General features: G+C 38.0%; 2 protein-coding genes across 7 annotated transcripts; both read right to left on the bottom strand.

Moving 5' to 3' along the window:
- Positions 1–294: 294 nt before the first annotated feature.
- Positions 295–7,408, bottom strand: LOC111006917 (uncharacterized). Of its 6 annotated transcripts, none has more exons than XM_022279020.2 (5): positions 6,829–7,408; positions 5,440–5,811; positions 2,381–5,366; positions 957–2,269; positions 295–750 (listed from the first exon to the last, which is right to left on the bottom strand). In XM_022279020.2, the coding sequence occupies exons 1-4, from the start codon at positions 6,958–6,960 to the stop codon at positions 987–989; spliced, it is 4,773 nt and encodes a 1,590-aa protein (XP_022134712.1). In that variant the 5' UTR covers positions 6,961–7,408; the 3' UTR covers positions 295–750; positions 957–986. The 6 variants fall into 6 exon arrangements, with proteins under 6 accessions (XP_022134712.1, XP_087981567.1, XP_022134711.1 ...); XM_088125441.1 differs by having other exon boundaries at positions 2,354–5,366; XM_022279019.2 differs by having other exon boundaries at positions 957–1,721; positions 1,800–5,366.
- An 804-nt stretch (positions 7,409–8,212) lies between these two features.
- LOC111007392 (ribosomal protein L29 family protein) lies at positions 8,213–11,270 on the bottom strand. Its single transcript, XM_022279745.2, has 4 exons — positions 11,044–11,270; positions 10,046–10,221; positions 8,757–8,914; positions 8,213–8,581 (listed from the first exon to the last, which is right to left on the bottom strand). The coding sequence occupies exons 2-4, from the start codon at positions 10,206–10,208 to the stop codon at positions 8,474–8,476; spliced, it is 429 nt and encodes a 142-aa protein (XP_022135437.1). The 5' UTR covers positions 10,209–10,221; positions 11,044–11,270; the 3' UTR covers positions 8,213–8,473.
- Between the last annotated feature and the right edge of the window lie 3,985 nt (positions 11,271–15,255).

A 15,255-nucleotide genomic window follows, 5' to 3' on the forward strand; every position in this document is an offset into this window, starting at 1 on the left:
TCATCACGACATAATTTGTAAACATGGAACTGTAAGCTTTACATCTCTTTTCCAAAAAAAAAGAAGAAAAAAAATTCCTGCCACCTGCGGCTTCATCATCACCAGCTAACAGTAAACACTCTGCCAAAACGTTGTATGTAAAGAATTTAAGAGCACAGAGCACAAAACAAGTAAATACAAGAACACCCATGTAAATTAGAGAGCGATTCGATAAAGAAAATGGTGAACATTTGATTATTTGCATTTGCAAGGCAAAATTTAAAAACGAGAGAGGGGGGAGGGGGGCAAATTAAGTGAATAAAAACGCATGTGCCAGATGCACTCTTTGCTTTCATCCTGAAGGGGGAAAAAATGAAATTATAAATATGCTCAAAGCAATTCACCGGTTCATATTGGTGAAATAGCTGCAAAAAGGATGGAAAGGTTTTTGAGTTCAACAGTATATTAAATTGATGCACTGAACACCTGTATCGGCACCAACTATCAAGTGTCTGGGCAACAGATAGTGCATGCTTTTCCAACAGTTAAATATCTACAAAGAAGAAATTATCTGCAGCCACCCAGAACAAATTCAAGTGACAAGAAGCTTGAAGGCCCCAGACATTCTTTTTAAGTTACAACTGATACAGAGAAAAGGTGTGGGGTTGGAGACCATGAAGAACATGAGATACTACTCACCACCTCCTCCGAAAAGCACACCAAGTTAGATGACAACCAGTGGAAGTCAGCTCAATGCCAATCCTCACAGCACTGAAAAACATATAATTAACATTTTAAACATTAGATGACAATCGTGGAATAAACATATATTCATGTTAAAATAGCAAAAACATGCCAACATGATGATGGCTGTTTGTACCCCATCCCAATCTCCCACCCTACAAGGCCCTATATCCCGGGGGGTGGGGGTTTTAAAGCCTATAGTCTAGAGGGAAAAGATATAAACGAACACTCACCAGCTTTCAGGATTCAACAGGATCTTCCTACTACCATGATGACTGTTTGTACCCATCCCACCCTCCCTCTGGCTCCTTCCTCTTCATTATGCCAATTGCTGGCTGATAAACCCTCATATGATCCTCGGCAGTGGCTTGAGAACTGGCAACAGATAGTTGCCTCGGTACCAAGGATGATGATTCCTCTCTCCCCTCAATGTCTGGAACTACAGGGCCAGCGTTTAGATCTAAACCTTGTCTTCCCCACTTCCTACTACTATCAGAACTAGTATTGTTGCCACCATCTGAGTGACTGACAACATAGGGTCTTGGATAATGGGTTGAAACTGCACCAGGAGGACCTAAGAACTGTGAAGGGACTGCTGCAGGGAAGCAAAGCCTGCTACCAGATGATGAATCAACATACGCTGTTGCATTTCCTGAAAATGTGGCTGAAGGTAGAGGAAAGCTGTTTCCAAAAGACAGGACAGGATACTGGAAAGTTGCTGAAGGAAACGGTACTGCAGGAGAAGATGATAATACTGGCCCTCTGAAGACATCAGGGTTATACGGATTGCTACCACTTGTGGGTCCCAAAATCCTGGGTGGTCCATTTGTCGCAACAACTGGAAAAGGCTGTTCTGCTCTATCAGGCATAATTGATGGAATTGCAACAGCTGAATAAGCATTCCCTGGAGGAAACCATGATGGAAAATTTCCAATTTCTGCATTGTTCATCCAAAGGCCAGAAACAGTTGGCTGGGATGGCATACTGCTTCTAGCATGCTGAGGAAATATTGATGGTTCAGTAGTGGTTTCATCAGCAATAGGTCCATTTAAATCAAAGTCCCTACGAAAATTCACCTTGTCATTGAGAGGAACAGTAGAGGATTTAACAGTAATAGGAGCATCTACTCTACGACAATTGTTCAAGGAGAAGTTGCTTGCATCAGGAGCATCATCAACTCGGTTTAAATCAAGATCTAGTCCTCCTGAACAATGTCCATGTGTGGAACCTATATCATGCAACAGATCACGATTGCTTGCTAGGTCAGACCTAAAGGCCAACTCCTGAGTAGACATCTGTGCATTCATATCCTCAAGAATCCTTTCGTCAGGAACATTCAAGTCAATATCTAATGGGGGTCGAGAAATTTTACTGGTTGCAGCATCAGGAAGTGAAGTGGTTGCAGCACCTAGTGGCATTTCTAGAACTTTTCTAGGTTCAGCAGGTCGGAAAGCACTTGTGGCTGCCGATCCTTTCCAACCAAGTTCTCCTTTACTCCTCAATAGATCATCTGGTGGTACAAAGCCTCCTTTTGCTGCAGCTGCAACTGTAATTGAAGCAGGAATGTTGCTTGCCACATTAGATACAGGAAAGGGTAACGGACTAATTAACTGAACAGTTGTTAAACAACCAGATGGTGTAAAGCTAGTTGGCTCACTGCATTTTCCATCATCTACATTAAAGCCTTCATTCAAATCAAATTCCAACTTGGCATCCATATCTGACACCCCCACCGCAGACATTGAACCAGCATCCGCAGCAGTGGATGTAGACTCCTCCGCTTCTTCTGCTTCAACACCAGCTAACTTGGATCTCTTGGATGGAAGAGGCTGCTCAGTTTCCTGAACAGGAGAGATACCAGATTGCCCATGACGTGTTTGTCCACTTTTCTCGTTGTTCTCTTTAGATTCCAAATTCTCCTCTACATGCTCACCTTCATGGTTGGTAGCTGAACACAAGCCACCTAAACCTCGGGACTCATAAGCCATGCGATCCAGGTCGTTTTGATGTTTTTCAACATCAGTTGATGTATTGGTTTCGTCATCCTTCTCACCCTTCATCTCACCTGCATTTACAGAAACCAGATCACTTGAAGAGCCTGAAGCCTTGAGTAATTCATCAGTCCTTAATTTGGCAGAATCACAGTTCAACTTGGAAGATAGCCTTTGGTCCGCTGTACCAACACTATTCGGTCTATCATTTGTATAGCCACCAACTTCTTGCAACCGATGCAAAGCTTCGTCAACAGCGTCCATTTCAACTTCATGATTTGAAATACCATCACCAACCATGCCACCATCAGGCAAAGAACTGCTCGGCTTTGGTTTAGACTCTGGACTGCTATCTCCATCTACATCAGCTGTCTTTCTCTCCTTCACTGGTTTAGCCCCCTCGATTTCAAAGCCCTTCTCAGGTATCCTAGCAGGAGAGGAAGGGCCTCCAGCCTCGTTCATTTTTATACAACCATCTGGCAGTGGCACAGCAGTTTGTTGCAAATTCACACCAGACGATTTTGAATGGCCATTTAGATCTCCAGCCAGTTTCTCTTCAGATTGTGAAGCACACCTTCCATCAATATTTTTAGCTCCAGAAGTACAAGTAATCACACCCTGCTCAGTGACATCCATAACATCATTTGGCTGCATTTTATCCCTAGCATCCTCATCAGGACAAGGTGTTTTGAGTTTACCATCACTGCCTCTGGAGGAGCGGTCAACTACAGTGATATTTCCTTGAGAAGTATCAGAAGGCAGAACAAAATCAGACTTTGACATCTCAACAGCTGCTACACTAGCAAGCAAATTCATCCCAACATTATCCGTGACCGACGTAGGCATACTAGCTTCAGAGCATTTAATACAACTCTCAATTAAAGCATTTATGGAGCTGAAAGAAGCATCATGCAGCTTCCCATTCTTATGTTCATTCCCTAATGATGACGGAGCAGCCCTTGAAACTTTAGTGTCTTCAGCAGCCCGACATCGCTCTTCACCATTTACAGCAGCAGGAGATCCATCGCCATCATCAGAGCAAGTCACCATATCCTTTATATCACTATTCTGCCAGGACTCTGCATTCACATCACCAGTAATATTAGGTTGACAGGCATCACTCTTACTGTGATCAAATTGATCATGCTTCTCTGAAAGTGGAGGAGAAGAGGCCCTGCTATTCATCATTGAAGGATCTTCAAAAGACCCTCCACTGGCACTCTGTGCAGGACTCCGGCCACGATTGGTGATCTTAACAATCAGTTTAGGACTGTTTCCCTCACCAATAGGTCCATCGGATGCCTTCTCAAAGGTCATTCCAGATTGTGATGATCTCTCTAAAACTGTGTTTCTATGCAAAGAACTTTTTCCTGACCCAACATCTCGTTGAGCCCCAGAGAGAACAGAACCAGGAAATCCATTAACTGACTTGCGCTGGCGAGATCCACCACCTGATATCTTACTCACACTAATTGAACCAGCAGTAGAGCTTCTTGCATCCTCCTTCCCTAACCCACCACTTTTACCATGTTCACTAGAACAAGATTGACTATTATTATGGGACTGACTTGAACTGCTACTCTTTTCATCCCTGGCAATAGTTTGAGCAAGATCAGTCGTGCCACAAACACCAGGATTTCTGGAAGACCCGTCTTTTGAGTTAATACTTGCTGATGCAGGCGATAAAACTGGTTTCATAGAACCAGGAGACGCAGATGCAGATCTTGTAGCACTATCATCCTGAACAAGCTTCACTGAAGCAGATTTGGATGTAGAAAGCTGGGAAACTGAGCTCTTCATGGCAACTTCAGAGGATGCATCTTGGTTCCTCCCTCCATGATTAACTTCAGATGGACGAGGCCTTGCACTCCATGGAACAGCTTGGTTTGAACCAGATTTCGCATCATTAATGTTCATTTCAGCTTCAACACGTTTTTTCCACGTGTCCACTAAGCTCCTTGCTTTCCTTTGAATTTCCAAGTTCTTATGCGAGCGTAAATGATTCACAGACTTTCCAATATTACACATCTGTAAAGCAGGAAGATTTACAGGTAGTTTATCGAGGGCTCGAAGCAAAATCAGAAGAAATTCCTCAACTGCTTTATCGCTATCCTTAGGGCTACCACCACTACCAATCTTTCCCTTGTGAACCTCTTGGAGCCATTCATCAAGCACAGGTAAACCCTTAAGATGCACAAACTGACTAAGGCACTCAAGCTTTTCCGTGGCAGCTATCACACCTGCAAGTGCTGATCTGCCAGCCAAATCAATTTTTTTGTCATTTCTATCAGTCAGCATAAGCTGCACCAATTTCTCAACAGCTTCAGAATCAACTAAGCCTCCTTTCTCAGCAACTTTTGCAATGTCAGACTTCAAAAGGTTCTCCAATCTGCAGTTAGCAGAATCCCCTTCTTCGGCTTTTATGATGCGCTCTCGTTTGACAGATTCTAATCCTTGCTCACTCCGTTCTCTTTTCTTGCCTTTTGTGTGAGAAGGAAATGTAGTGGTTTGTACATTATCTGAATTAGCTTTTAACTGAGATGTTGATGTCGGACCACTTGAAGGCTTAGGTGATCGGCCACCGGATTGCACTGAAGCATGCATTTCTAATCTTGTCTTATATAACAATTGATCTACTTCTTCCTGTCGTTCCTGACAAAATAAATGCAATCAACCAAAACTCCCACTATCCAAGAGAGAAATACAGAAAGCAGCAAGAACTTACATTAATATAGTCCTGATCGGTTAACCACCATAAACACTTATTCGTTATGTCATACACTCTCCGGCACACAAATGACGAAATCCCTGATGGAAGTTCAACGTCCTTTGGAAGAAATGCAACTTTACATGGATGGAGTAAAGATGCAGCAGGAATTTCATCCTTATGAAAGGAATAGAAGACTTCGTTTGGCGCAGCTTCCAAAAGGATGCCTTTGCCAAGCGTTAATTCAGAAGACCGATAAAGCCAACTCACGCCTAACTTTAACTTATTCTCCTTACCAGCAGTCAACCACCGGATTATGCCAATAAAAGGTGGGGAATCTTGAGGGGGTTTGAAAAGAGCACAATCACCAACACTAATCCTACGTCCACCCTGTTAAAAGAGAGTAGAGAATAGTGAGTCATCATAAAGAAGTGCCTGCCAATGGAAACTTGAAATTTAAAAGGAGGAACTAACACATTGCAAGTAAAAAGACTATTAGAAGCTACATGACATTATACCACATGATGTATTCCATCCCAGCTCCGAAAAAAAGAAGAAAAAAAGGAAACCAGGAGGGGAAAATTCTTTTTTATCTTCTAAAAATAACAACAATGTTTCTCCATGAGATAAACAACAAAAAAAATAAAATTACCCACATATCAGGAAATGTGAATTCAATTATATCATAAAATACATATCCAAACAATATCTTAAGAAAATTTAAGTTGAGACATTTAGAATTGCTTCGTAATTCAAACTAGTCAATATGATGTCTTACTCAATCACAATAAAGAAATCATTTCTTAAATTAACAAGATAATTAAGAAAAACCCACGAAGCAAAGCTCATAAACATCCTGCCTGGTGAACCAAACACACGTTAGGACTAGGAATTCATCCTGAAACAGATGGCTCGAAAGCAAAATACACATTGATGGAAAATAAAATAAAATAAAACTAATTAGCTAGCATCAATGAATTAACCCCAATCCTAACAGACAAAGCATCTACAAGAGCATTCGATAACGCCAGGCAGAAAATAATCATATAACTTCTGTATTAATTACGAGACCTTCTCTGAAACCTACAGAACGCTCATCCAGTGTCAAGATCCTCAACATTATAGATAAAATCCACATTTCTACAACATATACAATTTGCAGACATCATCCAGGGCCTCCGAGACATTTCACTAAATTCTCCCGTGCAGAAAGAACGATAACAATAACAACTAAAAAAAACTCCTCCCTTGCACATTGACGCGACCCACAACTTCTTCTACCTTTTCTTTTTACCACAAGAGCGAACGTTTACACAAGCACGAGCAAAAACAAGCAAAAAGAAAGCTCATCCACGGAGGGAATATCGAAAAATTGACAATCAGGATAAAGGGAACAGAAAAAATTACCTTGCAAAACGAATTAGGTGCAGACGAAGACGATGACGAAGAACCATCTGCTTCTACGATCTGGGTACCACGTGTGGGGACTGTCCACATGTGCCGACTCCGTTTCCCGTCCTCACCTCGACGCCCATGCATAGCCTTGCATTTTCCCCAATTCCAGCCTCGATCCCACCTTCACGCCGAACGAGTACCATCAATCCTAACCCTAATTCGACACACGAAACCCCAATTCACAGCTATCCGCTTACCGCGAAACCCTAGATCAATACAAAAACGCCGCTGCCTCCTATCATCTCCCGATAGAGATTGAGGGGAGTCCCCGATTTCTTTACCACCGGCGCACCAATAAGTAGGATTTCTAGGGTTTACCTTATCTACCCCAGAGTGATCCAAATTAAAGCTCAGATCCAACCACACGCAACGAGACGATTAAAGATTTCGAGCCGCCTTTGAACCTAGAAAGAGAGAGAGAGAGAGAGTGCGAGAATCTAGAGTGAGAAAATCGAATGCGCACATAGAGGGGGGGATTGAGACGAAGAAGAGAAAGAAAGAGAGAGCCAGACGGCAGAAAGGAAATGTGTACTTGGTACTTGGTAGAGAGCCGAGACGGGGCAGACCCGGGCAGATTGGGCACTTCGGGCAGCCAGAGAAAATGATAAATAAACACGCCGGTGATGCACCCCCCCAAGTGATTTTGTAGAACGTGCCCAAAAATGCTTCACTCTCTTTTTTTTTTTTTTTTGCAATTAATTATTTTATATTTCAATTTTGACTTTTCATTTTAATTACTCGACTGCGTTTGAAGTCTGACATTGAATCCAAGAGCCTCCCGCTGCCTGATTTCGTCATTTCCGGGTCCCACTTCCCGTTTTCGGGTATGGGTGGGCTGATAATGTTACCCCTACCGGTGACGCTGTCTGTCACCAAATCATCACGTAAAAAAGTTTCCAAAGGAATAGGTTAAGGTTGTCTTGAGCTGTTCCAACACCCGTTACTATTTTAAGGTGACGCAACATAAATCATCTCACTGAAAACTGAGTTTGTTTCCATCTCTCCAATGAGATCGTGCCACATGGCGGATCTCGGCTTACTCATTGTAGAAGCACTTCCAAAGTGGGCTTCATTTTTCTTTTCTTTTTTTTTTCCTTTCATAAATAAACAATCTTGATTAAGAAGCTAATAAAAAAGGAAACATGTCTAATCCAATCATGTGGCTCTGCCCCCTTGAATTGGAATGAGCACTGGCATAGCCAAAACCAAAACCAAAACCAAAACCATCACTCACACATTCTCTTTCGTTTTCCCAACAGCTCACCATAAAAGCATCATTTTTCCCTTTTGTTTGTCAACTCCACAACTTTTCAACTTCCTCCACACATATCAGATCTATGGGGTATTCCAAATCTTCTAGAATAAACTTGCCCATGTTCATGTTGGGACAAATCAAAACATCTTTCAAAACTCTGATGATTAGTGTTTGCTAAAACAAGATTAGAAAAAGCGTAAAACAATTTCCGGGCTTCTTCTAACGAGATCATTTGATTACAGAATTTGAATTTAACAGAGGTGTTTGGGCGGATTCTCTAGCTAATTCTTCCTCCTTCCGTGACTGGGATGGGATGACAAGCTCCACTGGTTGGTTAGCTTATCACAGAGCGTTTATCATTCTCTTCATCTCGGCAGATCTTCGTGGATCTGGTTCTTCGATGGCTCTCTCGGTAAGTACTTGCTTGATTCGACACATGGACTTCCTCACCTGAATTTTGATCACCAACAACCACGATTGAGATCAGTATGGAGAAGTAGGGAAAGGATAGTTATTATCTGTGCTATGATATCGCGAACTTAACAAGGACGAGGAGAAGGGTAGAAATCAAATGGAAGAGATATTTACAATTTAAAAAAGAATGCAAAAGTTCTGTCAAGTTCACCTTGGGAATGCGTTCTGGGTTAAGAAACCTTAGATTTTGTGCATGAAGCATCTGGCGCTGAGTCATCAACATATTTTTCTCCTTCAACAGAACATACCATAGCTTATTAAGATCGTCCCAAGACTTCAGCCGCAGTTCTGAAGCCTTCCAACTTCGACCTGACAGCATAAAGATTTTGCAATTAGAATCTCAATATATAGCTTCGGAAGAATGCGTACAATGTCAGCCATGAGATTCATCATTATATACTAAAGAAAGTATCCAGGCCAACCTGTATGTGCATCAGCTAATCCTACAGAATTTCCATGTCAGGAAGTTCATAAGATACTAATAACTCACATAGGTGGCACAACCAAACTACTAGGAATTCATTTTCTCCTATACGAGTAAAGCTGCAATATCCATATTGACATGAGAAGTATGCATTGAAAATCCTCCAACAAAATACTTGACAAAGAGAAAGCATTTTTCAGTACCACAAATTCATTAAAAGAGAGTAACCACACCGAATAGATGCTATTGCTAAAAATATTGACAAAACAAAATTTTCATCACATGTGCGACCACAGGACAATTTATAAAACATTACAAAGGTGCACATTAAATTTTCAAGGGCTGATGATATGGCACTTGGCACGCATAACACAGTTTCCAATAAGAAAGCACTGACAGGTTGAGAATCTATGCAGACAGATCAGACATAAATCACATGACTGCTACGCTCTTTAGGTTCCTTGCTCCTATTTTTACTTTGCAAACGATCAGATACATACATACACAACAATGTCTCCAAAGTGCTATTGCTTAATTAGATTTTGTATGTGAAATCAGTCAAGCATATTTACTTAAAAGAAATAGTTACTCCTCTTCGCCTGTTATGCTTATATAAAATACAGTAACATAAAACCGTGAAGCATTAATGATAATGTTACATCAAATGAAGTAGAATCCACCGCCCCGAGTGACCAATTGTTTCAACTGGACTAAGTATTCCTCAGCCACTTCTAGTCTTGTTATCCTAAAAGATGCATTCAGACTCCATGTGCGATGAGAAGGATTATTTCTTTTAATGCAGTGGCAGTATCTGATAAATTTGTATTCATTCCCATGGGTGAGTGAAGCCTTCAAGACTTGAAATTACACTACATCGGAGACGCCCAGGTATAAATTTGGATCAATTTTCCCAAAGAAAAGTATCTTGGGAAAAATTTTGCAAAACGAATGAACCAAAATACAAATTTAGAGGTTATTAACAAAGACCAAAGTTCAAGGGCATAATAAGATTATACCATATACAACAGGTTTGTCGTCATCTGGACTTCTATCTGCCTCAAAAAACTCCTCAAGCGGATTATAGCCTGTCCGGACGGTAGAAGCAGCAGCTGCTGCAGAAGAAGTTTCTGATCTAGCAGCAGCTAGAAGTGTTCTCCCAAACACTCGTGTCAAAAACATGGCTACACCAATGCTGCTTGAATTCAAAGACTAAGAAAGTGAGACTATACACAACCAAAAAACACAAAAAATAAACAATCTGAAAGGAAAATGCCAACCTTGTGTTTCATAGAACCCTAACGAATAGGGGCGTACAAAAACTTGGCTAGGTTCAATTCAATTTTCTAAAAACTCCTTGAAACATATTGGTTTTATTTTGAAATAAACTCAACACTAAAGAACTGAATCAAACCAAACCATTCATTCCGATTGGTTCATTGCTTTGTTTCTCTCCCTAAATTTTTATGCCGCCTCTCGTATAAGAACACATGCATGTAATGCAACCCACGTTCTGTGACCCAATAGCATAACCCACATCTCAGATATATACAGAGAGAGAGAGAGAGAAACAAAAAACCACAAACCAACATATCCCATTGAGTCAGTTCTCTCCTGCTTTTTCCATTAATTTTACGAAGCCTGAAAAAAAGGATGTCTTGTTCTCTCTTGTTTATTCTATCAAAAAAAATTCATCAAAAAGTCGAAAATGCGAAGGGAAATGGAACAAGAAGAAGAAAAATACAGATTAAGATCGTTTCATTTCAAATAAAATGATGATATAGACATCCTAATTCAAGATTATAAGAGATGAAACCCACATCAAAGAGAAAATTCGTATCAAATCCAAGCAGAGAGAGGCATATATAAGTCTATAAAATCACTAAGCAGAAACTAGAGAGGGGGTTAATCATCAACCATAGAGTCCAGGAGGCTTAACCGTCGGTGACTGATGCTGAAGAAAGACACAGAAAAGTTACTTCGGTCCAAAATTTCTCGAAAATCGAGTATCACTCACCTCTGATTCTGCAAGTCTTGGTCGTAGAATAGTGCGACGGATTGAACCCAGAAGAGGCAGATTACGAACTACGAAGGCGCAACAAGGCTTGGCTCCGGCAAGTGGCAACGATCTTGGCTCCGGCCAGTGAGCGGCGACGAGGAAGCAGCGCCGACGCGAGTTTGCGAAGTGCGGAGGAACTGAGACCTGAGGGTAATAACGTATAATACCGACAGCTTTTTTTCTTTTTATTTTCTCTTTTTTTGACAACTATTAAAAACTATATTTAAATTATTGATAATTAGTGGGCTTTCCCAGATTCATCAAGCCCAAACAGAATTTACTGAATTGGGCCTTTAGTCAAATTCATTTGCTTACTTTGAAATTACATTTTTACCCTTAACTTCCCAACAGACTATTGACTATTGAGGGCCTAATATAGCTGGTGGGCTTTCCTTCCCTAGTTTAGGCCCAATTGAGAAACTCATTGGACCTCTCTACTTCATCATCCATTTACATGAAACAATACTTCTTCCTATTTCCCTACTATCTTTTTATTCAAATAAAGTTTTTCATTTGTTTTAGTCACTCCCAAAATTTCCATTATACATATATATAAAGAAAGATTGAGGTTTTATTTAAGAAGAAAATAATCAGCTTCTTGAAGTTTTAAGCACCATGTCTGAGTCTTCTCAATCACGCCTTCTTAAATTGGATTTCTATTATCTTCTGAATTGAAGACATTTAGACATAACATATCTATTTATTTATTGAACTTTTTGTTACAGTACACCGTGTTTTTTCCTCTAAGTTTAGCTCTCATTTGCGGAGCGAAGAAAGCAGGCATTCCGCATCTAGCACTTCCCAACCTTTTCTATCGAGATTTAGAAGCAGGGCGAGTGTCTAAAGCTCGGGTTATCTCTCTGAATCAGCTTAAGCCAATTTTTATACGATGGTCCTTTCATGTCATGTCACATCAATTTTTTTCATAATGATTTTAACAACAATAACTAATAGAAGTATAATTCAAAGTTTAAATTTGGGTGAGTTTGGTGCATGTCTTAATTTAAATATATTTTTTAGACTTCTATGAGCAATCATCTTTCAAGTGCTTGAACTACAAAAATGTCGACCTTTTGGATAATAATGTTTCCTTAGAAATAGATTTTAAAGTAATCTATTTTTAAAATATTTTTTATTCATTACTAAACAATGGTAGATCTTATTAAAGAAACCGCATTTTTCGTTATCTAAACTCACTTAAAAAGTAAACTAAAATTAATAATTCTTCCAAATATGCCCATGGTGAAATTTCCTTAACAACTAAATGTAGTAGGATCAGCGGTTGTGGAGTAAAATGAGTTGAAATGCGCGTAAACTGATTTAAACACTCACGAATATCAAAAAGCAAAGTCTCTAAAACGTGCTCGTAGAAAAAATTTGAAAAACGTTTTGTTAAAAAGTCATTCCAAACTAGATAGAGATAGGCTAAGCAAATATGATTGATTTGGCTACAAAGCATGTGAGTGAGTGTTGAGGAATTAGATATAAAAGGCAAAAACCTGAAATTGAAAAGTGGGGGAAAAAAAGAGGGGAGGGGGATGGAATTTGAAGTTAAAAGGTTGATTCTCTAAAAACCCTAAAATACAAATTTGAGTATATACTCTCTTCATCCCCACTAAAGTAAAGTAGGGCAAAGGGCAGAAGGAGCCTTTGGATTGGAAAAAGGGCAAAAAGGGAAATAGGTAAAGAATTTGCAAAAGTAGTGTGGGTCCCACCCATGAGGTGGGAGGGGATTTGGCTTGGGTAGTGTGCCCCTTCTTCTATGTAATTGAAACCTACTTCCACTTCCACTTCCTTTTTCTTTTGTTTTCTTTTATTTTATTTTTATTCTCTTTTCTTCTTTATTTTCCCCCTTGGGCCCATTATTTCCTATCCTTTTCCCTAATCAAATCAAATCACAATTTGAAATTTATTTTAATTGTTATTTTGATTTCTTATATTAAACTTTTCAATACACAAAAACTTTATGCATGTATTTTTTAAAAATTTTAAGATTGGTTGTTGAAATTTGAAATTGATGATTGTTTGACCAAACCAACCAAAAATGAACTAGTTTTTCAATTTGAATTTAATGAAACCATATTCAACTAGTTCTCATAAATTTTATTTTTCTTATTTTCGATTTGGACTCAATGATCTCAAAAAATTACTCTTTCCTGATAAAAAATGACATGACATAATGTAATAAAATAGATTGCATGGAGACGTATTTTTCGTTTTTAAATCATTTTTTTATTCATGCTTCCAATATTGTAACTTCACACAAATTTTTCATTCAATACTTACTTAAATTTCTCAAGGTGGTTCAAATTCAATTATCAAGTGATAGCAATGTAAAAATTAAAAATATATATATATATATATATATATATATATATAAAAGTTTCCCTGATCCCTGGTAAAAGATAGCTTTATTGATGAAGTGCAAAAATGAGGTAGTGATAAAAATCAAAAGTATCAAGATGGCTATGCTTTTTGCCCATGTCCTCTCCTTTTAACTAAACAATAATTCCTATAAAAAAAATTAAACAATAATATCTTTTCTCCCCCTCCTTTGACTTATATACTCTGGTTAAAATAATAGTTTGGTTTTTATACTTTCGATTTTGGTTCATTTTGGTCTTTATACTTTTGAAATGTGTTTTTTTAGTTCTTGTCTTTTAAAAAGTGACCATTTTGACCAACTATTTATTCTCTGTCTTACTTTTTTATATCATAATTTCAATACAACACTAAAATCAATGCGTTTCATAAAATGTAAACACTAATTTATACTAAAGTGTTTACATTATGTGTAAAATTCGTGTTAGAATTTTGCAAAGAGGGATTAAAATGATCGCTTTTTAAAAGTAAAGGGACCAAAATGCAAAATGAACATTTTCAAAATACAATGACTAAAATGAACCAAAGTTTAAAGTACAGAGAACAAAATGAACATTCTCAACGTACGAAGACTAAAATGAGAAAGTACAAAGACCAAACTAGTATTTTAACATAAACTCTATTACGATTCTCAAATCTTCCAAAAATAAAATTGAAAGGCAAAATAATTACATCACATATCACCCCATGATGACACCAATTATAAAATCAATTAATCAAAAGTGAGTGAACAAAAAAAAGGACGAAATTTTGCAATCTCAATCCTAATCCCAATCCCAACTTTATAATTAAGATGTGATTTGATATGGAGTTTATAAAGTAAGATCAATCAAGAAATAATTACGTGGATGTCCCACCAAAAAAAAACAATAATTATAATGAAAAAAAAAAGACAAAGTTAAGTAGGTAAAGTATTTATTAAGAAAGGTGATGTGTATATTCTCAAAGGAGGAGGCTTTTACACGTATTGACAAAAGTGGTTCGTGAACCAATCGATTTGTCTCAAGTAATATTGATTGTCAAGCTCCCATAATTCATACAATCATGTGGGCGTTGGAAAATTATTTGCTACTCAACCCAAATAATTAGAGCTCATAAATGATATTTTCGTCCCTAATTGTTTGTATTTTCAAAACGTCTTCTTTTAAAATTTATATTTTAATCATTGTAGTTTTAAATTGTGATATTTTGACCATTTCAATTTCATCTTTATATGATTTTGCTTCTATCATAATTTTAGCGGTAAAGGTAGTCGTAGTTTTGTATTAAAGTTCTTTCATTGTATATAAATTTTGTGTTAAAATTTTATAAATAGAGTTGAAAATAGATACTTTTTTAAAATACATTGAAAAAAAACTCAAATATGTAAATATAAACACCAAAAGATGTTATTAGAATATAGCTATAAAACTGTAATGAAATACTGTGTTGAAATCTAATTGATCAGTATTTTTTCAGTACAATTATATGTAGAGGTGAGAGTTCGAGCACGACTTTTTGATTTAAAAAATATGTCTTAATTAATCAATTGAGCGGTGTTTTTAAACATTAAAAATAAATTTTTGAAAAACTATCAGCACTACTTTTGGCCCCACCTGGTGAAGATTCTTCTTTTAAAAATTAAGCTTATTAAATTTTTTTTAAGTACATGTAAGATGGTGGATTGAACTCACGACTTCTTAATTAAAGATATATGTTAATTACTATTGAGCTATGCTTATTTTGACAAGCTTATAAACATCACTATTACATTTTGCATTCTTTCTTTTCTTTGGTTTGACAAATGAA

The sequence above is a fragment of the Momordica charantia genome (genome assembly GCF_013281855.1).
Source record: "Momordica charantia cultivar OHB3-1 chromosome 6 unlocalized genomic scaffold, Mcharantia_2.0 BLBB01000006.1, whole genome shotgun sequence".
Lineage (NCBI taxonomy): Eukaryota > Viridiplantae > Streptophyta > Magnoliopsida > Cucurbitales > Cucurbitaceae > Momordica > Momordica charantia.